The sequence below is a fragment of the Hevea brasiliensis genome, chromosome 18 (genome assembly GCF_030052815.1).
Source record: "Hevea brasiliensis isolate MT/VB/25A 57/8 chromosome 18, ASM3005281v1, whole genome shotgun sequence".
NCBI lineage: Eukaryota > Viridiplantae > Streptophyta > Magnoliopsida > Malpighiales > Euphorbiaceae > Hevea > Hevea brasiliensis.
The window spans coordinates 40,683,804-40,701,526 of record NC_079510.1 but is presented as its reverse complement, the minus strand read 5'-3'; the positions used below and the strand labels follow the sequence as shown (position 1 = coordinate 40,701,526).

Below are 17,723 nucleotides of genomic sequence, written 5' to 3'. Positions count from 1 at the left end.
AAATTAAAGATGTAGGTTATATATATATATACACACTTCATTTCTAGTTGAATAATATTGTGAATTGCTTTTTACACATTGTGGTAAGTATATTTTTTATATTATTTAAAAATTAAATGTAAATTATTTTATTATGCTGAAAATAAATTATTTATAAATTAATAAGAAAAATGACATTTTTGGAAAAGATGTTTTCTAAGTAAAATAAAAAATTTTAGTGGAAATAATTTTCCTTATTCAAAACGAGGTCTAATTTACTTCTTCCCCTTCTCCAACTCTTTTTTTTTTCCCTTCCTAAATTGTGAATTTAGACATGATCACTAGTCCCTTTTTTTTTTCCTCTAATTTGATAATAATTTGTAATTTAATTTTAACATTTTTCAATCAAATTTTCCCTAAATCAAATTTTCAGTTAAAGGGGTTATATAATAATAATAATAATAATAATAATAATAATAATAATAATAACATTTTTAACAGTGCGGAAAGATTATCCATAAAAATATTTGTAATTTTTACCGATAAGATTAATGAAAGGGAAGGCTTATCTCATCTCATTCCGCGGATATTTAAACAAAAAAAAAAAAAAAAATCATAGCTCAACTCTCTGAGGGTGCCGTCTTCGCAACCCTAATAAACTCGCAAATGATAAAAAGATGGGGATTTGCAGCTCCTTTGGGCCTAGCACAGTAGCCACCGCGAAACTAATCCTTGAAGATGGCCGGCTCGAGGAATTCCGCGTCCCAGTTAGGGTTTCACAGATATTACAAAGAAACCCTAGCTGTTTCATTTGCAACGCAGATGATTTGGACTTTGATGACCATGTTTCAGCCATTAATGACGATGAAAAGCTTGAGTTGGGTCAGCTTTACTTCGAGTTGCCAGTTAGCTGGTTGGACACTCCCATTAAGGCTCAAGAAATGGCAGCCTTGGCTGTCAAGGCAAGTTTGGCTGTAAAGATGGTTGGTGGTAGAGATGGTTGTTGTTGGTTTCGGCTGAGGAGTGTGGATCTGGTGGAGTTGAATACAAAGAAACCTGTGGAGGATAGCCCATTGATGACAATTGGGGGCCGCGTTGGTAGTGGTTATAGTGGAGGACTGGTGGCAAGGAGGAGGAGGGGGGGTGGTGGCGGTGGCAGAGTAAGGAAATTTAACAATAAGCTGAGTGCTATTTTAGAAGAGTGATAAGATTGATACATTTTCACATGTGAATTAATTAGAGGTTTGTTAGCTAAGTTGTTTCTCTTTTCTTTGTAAAAAGTTCTGGATCTTTTCACTTTTCTTCTTAATTTTGTCTATATATTGAATCCATTTGATCTCTCCCTGCAACATAAAAGCCTTGTTTGCGCATTTCTGCTTTCTGTTCAAGTGATCTTAGAGCCAAAGGATTTAGTATAACGGATGGAAATATTTTTGGAGAGGATCTGCAATGAAAACTCAGATTCTATTTTGGAATTAATTTAATTAGATTAAATTTAATTAATTATTAATTACTTACTATGAGATATAGTCGAAGAATTAATATTTGTTAGAGAAAAATTATAAATATTTATTCATAATTTAATTAACATTAGCGTCACTATCAGAAGCAAGAAAATTAAGGCCGGCCGTCTGAAGAAAATTAAGGCAATGTGGTGATGAATTCTATGATTGTTTCTGAAGTCAAGATGTTAAATTATTAATTATTTTTTATTTAAAAATATATAATATATATTGTTGAAACAAGAAAAATTATTGCATGATACTATGCAAGAGTTCTAAATGTAGAAATGATTTATATTATTTATTGAATCCGTTTCGATTTGTTTAGCTTATGAACAAGATTGGATGGATTAATATCATGGGAGTTTCATTTTTAATGATATTTTTAAGAAATTTAATAATTTAATTTGTTTATTTCTTTGGAGAGCTTGGGTAATTAAGGTAGTGTTTGCTTCAAGCTTTAACTTGCTTTTTGCTTTTTACTATGTTAAATTATTTTTTTATTTTATTATAAATTAAAAACAATAATAAAAAATTATATTTATTAAATATGTAATTTTACATTTTTTATGATGATATTAATTTATTTACTATAATTATTGTGTAATTTTTTTTAAAAAAAAATTATGACATTAATTTTATGATTTCGTGTTTGTATTGTTTTCTTTTGTGTAGGGCCTTGCTGCTTTTCCTTGACCTTTAATTTGGTCTTCTTACATGCTGATGGTCCTTAATTTCTAGTTCTGATATTATTGTTTAGAAAAATATAATATTCTGCTGGATTGCATATTATTAGTTAGGAATAATAATAAAATAAAAAATTATCTAGCTTGATTTGAAAAGTATTTTTCTTAACTTATAGATTAGTCAAATCAGTTCATAAAATAAACTGATCTATTTGTTCATAATAATTTTTGAATTTATAAGTTGAGTTTATAAGTTAGAAAAAAGTAAGCTAGGGAACTCAGTTTTTTATTTTAGTTTTATGTTTATAAACTAATTTGATAAATATTTTATTATATTATTCTTATTTAATTTTAAAATTTTATAATAAATCTCATTTAATATCTTTTTAGTCATTTTAATAATAAAAGTACTTATAACCTATTTTTTACCAAGCACATTAATTGTTTATTAGTCATTTATAAACATCTTAACTAAACATGTAACTACTTAAATTTTAAATAATTATAAGGTCAAATTAGCTTATAATTTATAAGCTGATTTTTATAAGTTAAGTCAAACACTCTCTTAATCTGATGATTGAAGACGTATAACTCACCTGATAAATTCATATTTGAATCTCCGTTCTCTCCATTTCCTAAAAAAAATTAATGTGATGGGTGTTGAATTTGATTTCGGGGTTTCCACAGTCGAGTTGTACATTGATATTTCTAAATTAACCTTAATAAATGGAATAACCAGTAAATTCTATGGTTAGTATGATTTTAAAAAATTTGGCAAATTTTCCTTGTGTAATTGAATAGCAATTCTTCATGTTAGTGCATAATTGTGTTAGCGTTTATTATCCTACTAGTCGAAAGAAAAGAAAAATCCTGAAAATTGAAGAAAACGTTTTGGAGCGTGGGGTTGCATATTGAGAAAATTAGCATAAATTTTAGATACGATTTACTATGAATTTAATACACAAGATATATTATTAGACTTACCTATTAAATACATGAATATCATATATTTATGTATTGAGTCTATCTTGAATCGAATTTAGATAAGAATTTTTCTTATCGGATTTTAATTTCATGCCTAAAGGAGCAACCTCTTAGGCTTCGATTGTTTTACAAAAAATATTTTTCTAAAAAATATTTTCTGCATTTTTTAGTGTTTGGCATTCAGAAAAATAGGTCAATAAAAAATATTTTCTTAATTAAAGAGAAAATTAAATTATTTTTAAGAAAAATTACTTTTTCTTTTCAAAACAGAAAATCATTTTCCATTTTATAATTTTTGAAAATTTTATTAGAATATAAAAATACTTGTACATATATTATATAAATACATACTATTAGTTTAATATTACAATCAACAACAGAAAATATTTTTCTAAAAAAATATTTTATTACATGTAGACACCATATTTTGGCCGAACTCCGAAGTTAAGGAATTTTTAAACTTTTAACTTTATTATCCGCTCTCAACCGATGCCCCCAATTACAAATAACTTTTTCGGACTCACCGATTGCTCGTCCCTGGAACAAACCGATCTCATGCTTAAGTTAGACTATTTTCCGATCTCTTGGTCTTTATCAGGTGGGTTCAAATCAATATTGGGTCTCCGGACCATCAAATCTTACCTACTGATATTCTTCGATTTCTCTATACAAATATTACAGAACTTCAGTTGGCTAATTATGTGATCGGGCTTCTCGCTTAAATGCCCCAGATATTCCTTAAAATGAAGTTAAGGTTTCAATCCGGTCTAATAATGGTTCCGATCTTAAAAGTTCAAAGTCAATGTCAAATCTCTGCAAATTCTAATATTTTAAAGTTTCATCCGGTATTTGGTCATGACTTAGTCATTCCTTAAAATGAAGTTAAGGTTTCAATCCGGTCTAATAATGGTTCCGATCTTAAAAGTTCAAAGTCAATGTCAAATCTCTGCAAATTCTAATATTTTAAAGTTTCATCCGGTATTTGGTCATGACTTAGTCCGATCTCATAATATTTTTCCGATCTCTTATCTTCTGATCAATAGTCGCTTTCAAGTTTAATGTTCAATTACGTTTAATCAATTAAGTACTCAAACAATTTGGACACTTTCCGATCTCATCAAGAAATTGAACAAAAAAACTATAATTCATTTCAAGGTAAAAATTTACAAGTCATTCGGCTGGAGGGTCTGCCCCAGCTTGCTCTCTAGGTACATCATCATTTCTCTCACTCTCTCTCTCTCTCTTGGGCTCCTCTTCGCTCCCCTCTTCATCTCTAGGAGCAAGATCCACCATCCAGGAGAAGTCTTCCTCAGGATAGCGCCTTTCGAGCTCGGCCAGAAGATCGCCATGGGCATTCACATAAGCAGCAGCTTCCCTTGTCACGGTCTCTTCTTCTTTCACTCTGATCTCTTTGGTAAGGGGAGTGACATCGGCAGTTCGGATGGCCCGAGCTTCTTCTAATTCAAGCTCCAGTTCTGCTATCCTGTCCTCGTAAGATTTCATCCGACCCTCAATCTTGGTGATATAGTCCTGAGCGGACGAAAGTTGGGATCGGGTGGAAGCAGCGTCCTGGACCGCCTTCAGAATTTCCTGCCTCAAGAGATGAGCCTTTTCTCTGATAATGTGTTGATTCACCAGGCTCTCTATGCTCAAGCTCATCATCTAAGCTAGGAGATTATCAATGCTATCAGAAGTCAGCCTGTTCCGGTCATCCTGGAGGCATATGGTGGCACCCAAAACTTTGGCCAAGCCAGGATTCCCCCGAACTGAGCGATTCTTCTTGAGAGAATGGATGAGGACCTGGGCACCACGAGAAAGGGTCCTCACTGTCACACCCTACCCCTTCGTAAGGCATGACATGATCCCGTAGTATACCTAATGAATTACCAAACTTCGTCTACTGATAACCCATTAAATATACTACAAGGGATTTTAAACCTTTCTTATTTCTTTTTACAGTGGTGAGCACTTTTGACAGATGTTAAAAAAATTTTTTTAACTAAAGTGAAACTAAACAACAAATCTAAGTATCAACAATTTCTGTAAAAATTTTGGCAGAGTGCCATCTGTATTTTGAATAAAACAGTTCTTCAAAAACCTATAAAAAGCACTTTCAATATATTTCTCAATCCCAAACTCCAATAAATTTGTTCAACACAATAAATTTCTCAACATTATCAATTCAGTTCAACAATCAATTTTTCAGTGTTTCCAAAAGCTGAGATAAGATAAATATACCACAATATTTTTACAAGCGAAAATAATTTACAATTTTAGTTTACAACTGCTCAAGACCAAGTACAATATATACATACAGTGCAAATACATTATAACAAAAACTACAAAATATGGTAGACTCAATATACCCGGTGAAATCTCAAAATGTAGTACAAGCAGCCTACTCTGCTGCTCGGTTCGTCTGTCTATCTGCGACAGCAATGAAAAAGCTATCGATGAGTAAAATTTACTCGGTGGTGCAAAATGACAATTTAAAATGCGGTATATAAAACCTTTATTGACAATTTACAATTCAAATAATTCACAATTTCATGTCACGATTTTCAAAGCTCATGTAATACAATTTTGATTAAACAATTGAACAACACACTGTTGCCAATCAATAGCACAACTTAGGTCATGACACAAACTTTTCCGAACATGCCGTGTTGTACACCACGACAAGGCATACTCATCCCACTAATCGAAATCAATGAGGGAGGTGGCTAGCTAGCTAATGAGAACTCATCCATACTCACCTTGTCACACCTTACCCCTCCGTAAGGCATAGCATGCTCCCGTAGAATACTTAATGAACTACCGAACTTCACCTACCGATAACTCATTAAGTACCCTACAAGGGATTTTAAAACAATTTTCTTACATTTTGGAAGTGGTGAGCATTTTGGTAAGAATTAAAAACCATTTATTCAAAGTTTAAATACTAGTAAAAATTTTTGTCCATTCAAATTTTGTCGCAAATTTTATAAAAATTTTGACAGAGTTCCCTCTGTATTTTGAGAAACCAGTTCTTCAAATACCTGTAAAAAGCACTTCCAAAACTATTTTACAACTCCCAACCTCCAATAATTCACAATTCAACTCAAGTCAATCCATTTCAAAACAGTTTCACAATCCAAGTCAAATTTGTCAACTCAGTAGGTTCAATAATTCCATTCACAAAACATAAGGCAGAAAATCTATATGTACAAATATTAAATTTACAGAAGAAAATCTAAAATAATATTATTATAGTTTATTTACAATCGCTCAATTTACATTGATACTTATGACATTACTGATTTACATCAAAATAACCATAAGGGTATAAAATAATACCCGCATAAAAAGGGATCAAAAGATCTTGTCAATTCCAGACTCACTCTGCTGCTTTCTCCTTGCTTTTATCTGCGACAGTAAATTAAACTATCGCTGAGTATAAACATACTCAGTGGTGCACAATAAAGATTTAAAATGTGATACATAAATCATTTATTGATGAAACATAATTTGAATACTTCACAATCACATTTCACAAATATCAAGCTCATAACAACTCATTTGTCAAATAATATATTAAACAATAGTTTAGTCAAACAATTGCATAAACACAGTGTTGCCAAAGTCGTACACAACTTAAGCCATGACACAAAATTTCCGATCAATGCCGTATTGTACACCACGACAAAGCAATCTCAACCCCATTAATCGAAACCAATGAGGGAGGTGGCTAGCTAGCTAATGAGTACTCATCCGATCTACAACCTCAACTGGCAAGCCAGAGAGGGAGGAAAATAAACGATCTCAACCCCATAAATGGCAAGCCAGAGAGGGAGGAAAATAAACGATCTCAACCCCATAAAAGTACTCTTCCGGCTCCCTGACCTAATTATTTGACTGGCTTAACAGTTCTTTTTCGTGATTTTCTCTTTTCCACTGTGTTCATAAGGGTCCTAAGGACCGCAGCGTCACTTTTTACGGTTCGAAATTTGAGTTTAAAATGACTTCGCAGTCGTTCCCGAGGAGGTCACTCATCGCTGTGACTCTCGGCTCGTTTAACCTCTTATGTTCTGTTTTTCTTATTTATAGTTAACTAATTAAACATTACTAATTATTTGTGTTTATGGCTTCTCAAGTTGTCTTAAGTGTGGCCCTAATCCCATTAATTGTCCGGACCGACACCGGTCACCGGAACAGTGAAATATACCAGGCTATGCAAACGGGGGTGTTACAATTCTCCCCCCCTTAAATAAATTTCGTCTCGAAATTTTTACCTGGTATCAATCTCTGAACAGCTGTGGGTGTTGTCTCCTCATGTCCTCCTCTCGTTCCCAAGTAGCTTCTTGGCCCGAATGATGGTTCCACAGCACTTTTACCAATGGTATCTGCTTATTCCGTAGCTGCTTCACCTCATAAGCCAGAATCTTTATGGGTTCTTCTTCATATGTGAGGTCTGGATTCACTTCTATTTCTTCTACTGGTAGTACATGAGATGGGTCTGATCGATACCTCCTCAACATAGACACATGGAAGACATTATGTATCTTCTCCAACTCTGGAGGTAGTGCCAAACGATAAGCCAAAGGACCCACTCTTTCCAGAACCTCATATGGCCCAATGAAACAAGAACTCAGTTTCCCCTTTCTGCCGAATCTCATAATTCTCTTCCAAGGAGAAACTTTGAGGAAAACCTTCTCACCCACTGCATACTCAATATCCCTTCTTTTCAAATCAACATAGGACTTTTTGATGCGATGCGACTTTAAGTCGATCTCTGATCACCCTGATTTTCTCTTCAGTCTGTTGAACAATTTCGGGTCCGATCATCTTTCTTTCACCCACGTCATCCCAACACAACGGGATTCTACATTTTCTGCCATACAAAGCTTCATATGGAGGCATCCCAATGCTTGATTGGTAGCTATTGTTGTAAGCAAACTCAATCAAAGGCAAGTGTGTATCCCAACTGCCCTTAAACTCAATCACACAAGCCCGTAGCATATCCTCCAAAATCTGAATTACTCTCTCGGTGGCCATGCATGCGTGGATGGAATGCAAGATCGAAGTTCAATCTAGTTCCTAGGGCTCTCAAGACTACCCTAATCTAGAAGTGAACCTAGGATCTCTGTCGATACGATGAATCTGCACTCCATGCAATCTCACAATCTCATCGATGTACAACCCGGCCAATCTGTCCAAACTATAGTCCATTCGATTTGGCAGAAAATGAGCGGACTTGGTTAGTCGTCAACAATGACCCAAAGCGCATCATGACTCTTACGTGTCCTTGGAAGTCCCATCACAAAATCCATTGTTATTCTCTCACATTTCCACTGCAGTGCGGTAGTGGATGTAACAACCAGATGGGTACTTGATGCTCTGCCTTTACTTGGCGACAAGTTAGGCATTTAGAAATAAACTCGCCACATCTCTCTTCATACCCATCCACCAAGAATGCTCCTTTAACCCTTTATACATTTTTGTGCCACTGTGGTGCATGGCAAAAGGAGACTCATGTGCTTCCTTCAAAATGATCTTCCTCAATTCAACATCAATAGGAACACATATTTTGCCTGGTATAGCGATAAACCATCATCTCTAATCGAGAACTCGGTTTCTTGCCTGGGACTTCTCCCAACGACTTTTGATACTTGATCATTACGAGTAGCCATTCTAATCGATCAATCAACACCGGCTGTACATGCCATGCAACCGCTGCTTGCCCATCATCATTAACCTCTAAGGTGGCATGCAATGATCTTAACTCATGTACCAAAGACAAAGGAGTAACGTAGACTTGCCATAGTCTTGCGACTTAAGGCATCACCACAACATTAGCTTTCCACTGGTGATAGTCTATCGACAATCATAGTCTTTTATCAATTCTAACCATCTCCTCTGTCTCAAATTCAACTCTTTACGGGTGCCCAAATACTTCAAACTCTTATGATGCGTGTAAATGTAACACTTCTCCCCATACAAATAATGTCTCGGATCTTAAGAGCAAACACAATGGTCGCAAGCTCCAAATCATGCGTCGGATAATTCCTCTCATGCGGTTTTAGTGGCGTGATGCATAGGCAATAACATTTCGATCTTGCATCAACACACAACCTAATCCGTTGTGAGAAGCATCAGAAAGCGTATATTCTTTACGGTGTAGGTAAAGTCGACTGGAGCCTCTGTCAAACATCTTTTCAATTCATCAAAACTTTTTGGCATTTGTCCGTCCACCGAAATTTCACATCCTTTCTAAGCGGCTTGGTCAATGGAGATGCCAACATGGAGAATCCTTCACAAATCGGCGGTAGTATCCATTAACTTAAACGCAAATCTCGTGACATTTCAGGTGGCTTCCAATTAAGGACTTCAATCTTGCTAGGATCTACCTTAATGCCCTCTTCGACACTACATGTCCCAAAAAGGATATCTCCTTCACCAAAATTCACACTTCGACAATTTGGCATATAGTCGCTTTCTCCCTCAAAGTTTGCGGTACAATCCGCAGATGTCTATTATGCTCTTCGCATTCCTCGAATAGACCAATATATCATCTATGAATACCACAACAAATCGGTCGAGGTATGGTGCGAAAATAGTGTTCATCGGATCCATAAAAGCAATGGAGCATTAGTTAACCGAATGGCATGACCAGAATTCATAATGGCCATAGCGGGTTACGAAGGCGCTTTAGAAATACTCGCTCTTGTACTTTTAGGCGATAATAACGATCTCGGTCAATTTTAGAGAACACATTGCACCCCTCAACCGATCAAACAAGTCATCAATACGGGTAATGGATATACATTCTTTATTGTCACCTTATTCAACGCCGATAGTCAATGCATAGCCGGAGAGTGCCATCCTTCTTCTTTACAAATAATCTGCACTCCCAAGGTGACACACTAGGCGAATGAAGCCCTTATCAAGCAACTCTTGCAATCGCACTTTCAATTCTTTTAGTTCATGGTGCCATTACGTATGGCGTTATGGAGATTGGGTCCACACCGTGCATAACATCAATTTCAAATCGCACTTCTCTTTCGGAGGTAATCACGGCAATTCATCAGAAACACATCCAGGAAAGTCACATACTGATAGGAATGTCCTTGATCTTTGGACTCCCACTTGGGTGTCTATCACATGTGCCAAGTACGCCTCACACCCTTTTCTAATCATTTTTCTAGCCAGTGCAGCTGAAATGATGTTTGAAGGCAATAACTGCCTCTCCCCCTGTATTACTACATCACCATACTGAGGAAGACCAAAAGTGACTGTCTTCAGTCTACAGTCAATCATAGCATGATGCCTGGCTAACCAATCCATGCCCAAGATAATGTCATAATCTCTGAAGGGCATTTCAATTAAATCAGACAAAAAAGTGTGTCCTTGGATCACCAAAGGACAATCTCTATATAGCCTATTTACCCTGACCTCCTGGCCTAATGGACTAGTTACTAACACATCATAGTCCATTGGTACACACGGAATAGTAGTAGAACACATCACACTAGCACTAACATACGAATGTGTGGAGCCAGGATCAAATAACACATGCACATCTTTGTCAAGGATGGAGAAAATACCAGCCACAACGTCTGATGTTTCAGCCTCTTCCCTCTGACGCATGGTATACACTCTAACTGGTGCGCCACTGGATCTTTGGCCGTTAACAGTGCTCTGACTTCCAGGGGTGTTACCAGGACCCCTACCTCTGCCTTTGCCTCTAGCAGCTGATTGTGACCCTCTGGGTGTAGAGACTTGAGCTGATCCTTCAGATGTAGTGAAAGACCCAGACCGGTGCGGACTAGTGCAATCCTTAGCGAAATGTCCGCTCCCTCCACAGTTAAAACACGCACCAGTAGCTCTGTAACAAACCCCACCATGAGTTCTACCACAGGTTTCGCACTGCCGTACTGATAGAGCTCCTCGGGGTGCTGGTTGGGTCTGCTGACCAGACCGAGGTGGTCTTTGGCCGGAAAATCTGCCTCGGCCTCTACGGGAGCTAGATCCCCCAAACTGTTTCCTCTTCCCAGAACCACTTCCAGATGCTTGTTCAGTAGTCTTTTCAGTTTTCTCTTGTGGACCCTTCTTCACTGCCCCTTCTGATTCTATCTTTTCTAGTTCTAGGGCCTGTGAGATCAATTCGGCAAAATTCTGATGTCTGAATCCCACAACTTGCATTCTCAGACTCTGTCTTAGCCCAGCCTCAAACCTCTTGCATCTGTCTCTGGGGGTGGAGACTAAGCTTCCAGCATAGTGGCTTAGTCTTGAAAAATCTCTCATATTCTCTGATTCGGTTCCCTTGTTTCAAACTCAAGAATTCTTGCAACTTCATGTCCACATATGCATCGGGAACCCATTTCTGTCGGAACTCCCTCAAGAAGTCTGACCAGGTTAACACAGGTGGCTCCACCAGGCTGTGGGGGATGGTCTTCCACCATTCATAGGCATCCCCTTGTAATAAGGAGACAGAATACTCAAACTTCATTTCTTCTGTACACTGCAGCTTTCTAAAAACCCGTTCCATTCTTTCCAACCACTGTTCTGCTTCCAGTGGATCCACAGTACCTTTAAACTCGGTGGCCCCAAATTTCATCAATTTTTCATCTTGCCGAAGTGAGATTTGTGGTTGTCTTTGCAGTCTTGGCATTTGAGCTTGGGGTGGCACATTACCGCCATTTCTTTGAAAGAAGGTAGCCATCTCTGCATAAATTGAGCAGAAAGCGTGGTCTTTGAGCGAGTGAGTGGTGACCCACTCACATTCGAGGTCTGGGGCTTCCTTGAACCTCGGCCTCAGCAGTTGTTCTTGGAATGATCTCCTCCTTCCATTCCGTTTTCACAATTTTCTACTTCACGAGATCAAACACAAGGAGGTTGACCTCGTTAGTGCATATTCATGATGTAAATATGTCGGATGCATTAATTAAAGACACTTGAGCAGTTGTACTTATGAAAGAAATATTCACATACATAGTCAAAATTTATTGCAAAACCATGCTCTGATACAACTAAAACATGTCACACCTTACCCCTCCGTAAGGCATAGCATGCTCCCGTAGAATACTTAATGAACTAGAACTTCACCTACCGATAACTCATTAAGTACCCTACAAGGGATTTTAAAACAATTTTCTTACATTTTGGAAGTGGTGAGCATTTTGGTAAGAATTAAAACCATTTATTCAAAGTTTAAATACTAGTAAAAATTTTTGTCCATTCAAATTTTGTCATAAATTTTATAAAAATTTTGTGAGTTCCTCTGTATTTTGAGAAACCAGTTCTTCAAATACACTGTAAAAGCACTTCCAAAACTATTTTACAACTCCCAACCTCCAATAATTCACAATTCAACTCAAGTCAATCCATTTCAAAACAGTTTCACAATCCAAGTCAAATTTGTCAACTCAGTAGGTTCTATAATTCCATTCACAAAACATAAGTGAAAATCTATATGTACAAATATTAAATTCTGAGAAGAAAATCTAAAATAATATTATTATAGTTTATTTACAACTGCTCAATTTACATTGATACTTATGACATTACATTATTTACATCAAAATAACCATAAGGGTATAAAATAATACCCGTACAAAAGGGATCAAAAGATCTTGTCAATTCATGACTCACTCTGCTGCTTTCTCCTTGCTTTTATCTCATGATAGAATTAAACTATCGTTGAGTATAAACATACTCAGTGGTGCACAATAAAGATTTAAAATGTGATACATAAATCATTTATTGATGAAACATAATTTGAATACTTCACAATCACATTTCACAAATATCAAGCTCATAACAACTCATTTGTCAAATAATATATTAAACAACAGTTTAGTCAAACAATTGCATAAACACAGTGTTGCCAAAGTCGTACACAACTTAAGCCATGACACAAAATTTTCGATCAATGCCGTGTTGTACACCACGACAAAGCAATCTCAACCCCATTAATCGAAACCAATGAGGGAGGTGGCTAGCTAGCTAATGAGTACTCATCCGATCTACAACCTCAACTGGCAAGCCAGAGAGGGAGGAAAATAAACGATCTCAACCCCATAAATGGAGGAGGAATAATAAGTAACTGTCATGCTAAGTGTGAATCAAAAATTCATTTCAAACATTTCATTCAAATATTGCATACAAAAATCAATCCATTTCCAAAGTTACAATTTGATCGCAAGGTGGCAACACAAAAGTTCATAAATTCATAATGCGTAATAAATTAATTTTTCAAGGATAAAATGCTTAAATAGGGTTTATTGTGCACAAACCTCAAGCGAGTTGTCCTTTAGCCTCGACTCGTTTCCTCGGGTTCCTTCCCGATATTCTTTTCAACTGAAACACAAAATTTGGCAATGTTTCAGTACTAGAACTTAACATAAATCCCAAAATGAATTTTAACTTCGCATTTACCTATTTCTAACGTGTTAAATTCGACGTTCTCGAAATTTTGTGTTTCGGGTTACTATTCACTGCACTATTTAAGTCAAATAATTGACTTTCTAAGGATTAATAGGTATGGGAACTCCAACTTCACCCACATACCACATTTTGGTCACCAAACTTGTTGGTTTTGGTCATTTGTTTAAAGCTTAGGTCATTTTGGCAAAATTGCCAATTTTCGGTTTTGGTTCTCCGAAGTTGCACTGTTCCATTGGTCGATCTACTGTTGGAATTTGATAAAACTTCCTTCATAGAAAATGTTCCTTATTGTCTTAAGTGTATTCTCATTTTTGGATCACCTCAATCAGAGTTTTGTAGCTCAAGTTATGGCCAAAATAAGTTTACTGTTCACGTGTCTTTGTTCATCTTGAGATTTTGGTCTGGCAGATTTTGGTCCAACTTTGGTTAATAATTTGATCAAGTTAAGTTCATAATTTGGTCTCACTTTCTTCATATGAAATGTTGTACTATGTCTTACGTTTCCATCGGTTCAAGAATCGCCTAAATCTGAGTTTTCTAGAGGGAGTTATAGCTATCCAAACATTGCTGCTCAACTGAAAATCTGCAGAGTTGCAGTACAGTAATTTAATTTTGCTCAATGATTTTGAAAGGGTTAATGGCCTAATTTGGGTTGGTGTTCTTCATGAAAGTTTTAGGTCTATATCATATCTAATTTCTGGTAAAATTTCAGGTCAATTTGACCTACCTAGCTCGAGTTATGACCAAATGAACAGTTACTGTTCATTTGGTCAGTTTAATCTTGAGGGCAGCTGCTATCAACTCACTTTGGTCAATTGTTTCACCAACTTTTGGTCAGTTTTTGGTCATGGTTCCTTAATGAAAGTTGTGCTCTTTTATGTCTATTTTCATCTCCAATTGGTGGCATATCCATTAGGCTTGTAAAATTTGAGTTTTGGTCCTTCAAAGTAGGTTTGGTCATGCTGCCAGCATGACCATTGACCTACGAATTTAGCTAAATTTTCCACCATTCCCACAAAACTTATTTGGTCATAATTGACCATTAATTCATGTCACAATAGGTTAAACATGCCATTTATGCATTTCTTCAAATTTTAGTTCACTAACCCTAACATTCAAACCCTAATCTCACTAATTCATTGTGTTTAACTACTTTCAAAGCCTTAAACCATAATAACTCAACTACTTAAGGTTCATATACTCATACACACCTTTAAGTCCATCAAATTCATACACACACATCAAAACCCTAGCTGGATGAATTTGCCTTTAATCCTCCCACCATTAATTTCTTTTCATTTTAAGTATATTCCTAGGTTAATTAAGCTATAAACATAACTAAATCAACTAACAATTCAAGTTTAGTTTACTAACCTTGTGTGCAGAATTTCTTCTCCCTTTTCTTCAAATTTTTCTTCTTTCTTTTCTTTGAATCCTCTTTCCTAGTTGTCCAAACAACATCTAGTTATGGTAGGACAATTGGCCATGGTTGGATTTTGGTTCTTCAAGCTCAAAAATGAGCTTTCATGGTGGTTTTGGTGTGGAGAGAGAGAGTGACGTTTTTTGAAGAAGAAGATTTGTGTTTTAATTTTTTTCTTTTCTTTTCTTTATCTTATGGAAGACCACAATTCCCAATTTAATAATTCACTAAATTAATTTGTTTATGACATCATTCATGATGTCATCAACTTTGACTTTTCCATCTTCTTCCTCTTTTTTTTTATTTATTTTTTTCTATTAGTTCTTTAATTAATTCTCTATTCAAATTTTCTTTTCTTTGATTTTATTTGTGATTAGGTCGAGTCACTCTCGGGGTCAATTGACCAAATCGCCCCTCAGGTTCATCGGTTTGCAAATAATCCAATATTTCTTCGGCTCACGACCTAATTATTTGGTAGCTTAACAGTTCTTTTTCGTGATTTTCTCTTTTCCACTTGTGTTCATAAGGGTCCTAAGGACCGCGTCACTTTTACGGTTGAAATTTGAGTTTAAAATGACTTGTGATGCGTTCGAGGAGGTCACTCATCGCTGTGACTCTCGGCTCGTTTAACCTCTTATGTTCTGTTTTTCTTATTTATAGTTAACTAATTAAACATTACTAATTATTTGTGTTTATGGCTTCTCAAGTTGTCTTAAGTGTGGCCCTAATCCCATTAATTGTCCGGACCGACACCGGTCACCGGAACAGTGAAATATACCAGGCTATGCAAACGGGGGTGTTACACACCTCAGACTGACAAGTCAAAGAGAGAGGAATATAGTCATACTCACCCCATAAATAGAGGAGGAACATAGTAATATTGTCATGCCAAGTGTGAATCAAAACAATTCCAAATCACAATATTTAAATATTTCATACAAACCACAAATCACATTTTATCTCAAAATTTCCATTTGCAAAGTAGGCAACAAAATAATTTCCAAAGCCAAAACAATAAAAAATTATTCATAACTCATTTTCCCAAATAAATTTTCTAGTAAAAACAATGAATATAAAAAGTATTGTGCACAGACCTCTGATAAATGCCTCTTGGCCCTCACTCAGTGTTCCTTATGCTTCTCAATATCCTTTTCAACTGAAACACAATTTAAAGTGTTTCAGTACTCAATAAATTTGTTTCTAACAATAAAATCCAATATTTAAATTTTCTTGGTACTATTCCCTTCAATTCATTTCATTAGTCAACCTATAATGTTGACCCTTGATGCACTCTAAGTGAGTCAATTCTAATGTTACCAATATGTCACATTTTATAGCCCTTTAGTGTTGGTATATGTTACCAATTTCATTTCCAAGTGTATTGCATTTTATTGCAATTTACCGGATTTTAATGTACTATTTTGACCTAGCCAGACGACCTAGTTCCCTCGGTTTTCGAGTTTCGGTCCAAACTATAAACTTGTAGGTCTATGTCTTATTGCACGCAGGGCAAAATTTTAGGTCATTCTGAGTTGTATAGACCAAGATATGGTCAATTTACCAATGCTGGACAGAATGCACTAAAATGGTAGGCTTAGGTCATTTTTAGGTCACTTTTGGTTCGGCCAGTTTTGGTACCTAAATTTGTGCAAGCTATTTGGCTTGGTTCTAGCCATTTCTGGGCTTTGGTGTCTTTATAAGAATTGTAGATCTATGTCTAAAATATTAATGGTAAAAATTACAGGTCAATTGGACCTGTTTTGAGTGAGTTATGGTCATGCTAATGACTACTGTTAATATACACATTATAACTCAGAATTTTCAAAGTCCAATTACAACAATTTAACCACATGAACATTCCTCATTTACATGTCTAAATCCAAACAGTTATACACAAACACATGTTGCCACCATAAGCACCATAATTCAACAAACCATTCCATGAAACTACCCATTTCTAATCACACTTAAAAGTTGCCGAATTACCCCATTGAACATATCTCCTTCAAATTGCTTTCAAGCTTTCAAAACCAAGTGCACCATTACACATACTCTTAATATACATTGTTTAAATCATTTCTATACACATAAAAACTTATATCGACATCTTAAACAACCATTTACAAGTAAAAACAAACTAAAAATGCTGAGTTCCCATGGCTGCCGAAATGGTGTACCACTATTAAATCATCAAACTTCAAAACTTCTTCCACAAAATAACTCACCACAACATCCACTCAAATTTAATGAAACAAGAATGGAAAATACACACTTACCACCTTTAAAGCTTGATCAAAACTTCACTAAACCTCCTTAAAATTGCTACCAAAATCTTCCTTGCAAGGTGAGGATTAACTTTAAAGAAGGGAATTAGTGGAAAGGATGGCTCAAAATGGGTTGCATGGAGCTTCCTCTCATTCGGCCATGGAGGTTTCTCTCAAGGAACATTCGGCTGGTTGGCTCAAGGTTGAAGAAGATGGAATCTTCTGGCCAAAGCTGATTAAAAGTCCACTTTGGTGGTGTTAGTGGAGCACTAAGGTAAGTTTAATATTTGTTTAATCAAAGTTTTCACAATTTCCACATTTAACTTCTTTTCTTTTACTATTTAAATTATGGACCACCATTTTAATTTTCATGATATTTTTAAAGTTTAATATCATTTATTTTTAATGAACATTTAGGTCAAAAGGCAACTTGGGGTGTCAATTGACCACAATGCCCCTATTC

General features: G+C 35.8%; 1 protein-coding gene across 1 annotated transcript; it reads left to right on the top strand.

Annotated features, from left to right (window-relative positions):
- Nucleotides 1-526: 526 nt before the first annotated feature.
- On the top strand, nucleotides 527-1,335 carry LOC110635833 (uncharacterized). The gene has a single exon (XM_021785315.2). The coding sequence runs from the start codon at nucleotides 657-659 to the stop codon at nucleotides 1,182-1,184; it is 528 nt and encodes a 175-aa protein (XP_021641007.2). The 5' UTR covers nucleotides 527-656; the 3' UTR covers nucleotides 1,185-1,335.
- Nucleotides 1,336-17,723: the final 16,388 nt, after the last annotated feature.

Coding starts and splice junctions, on each gene's coding strand:
- LOC110635833 (XM_021785315.2), top strand. CDS start 657: ATGGGGATTTGCAGCTCCTTTGGGCCTAGCACAGTAGCCACCGCGAAA.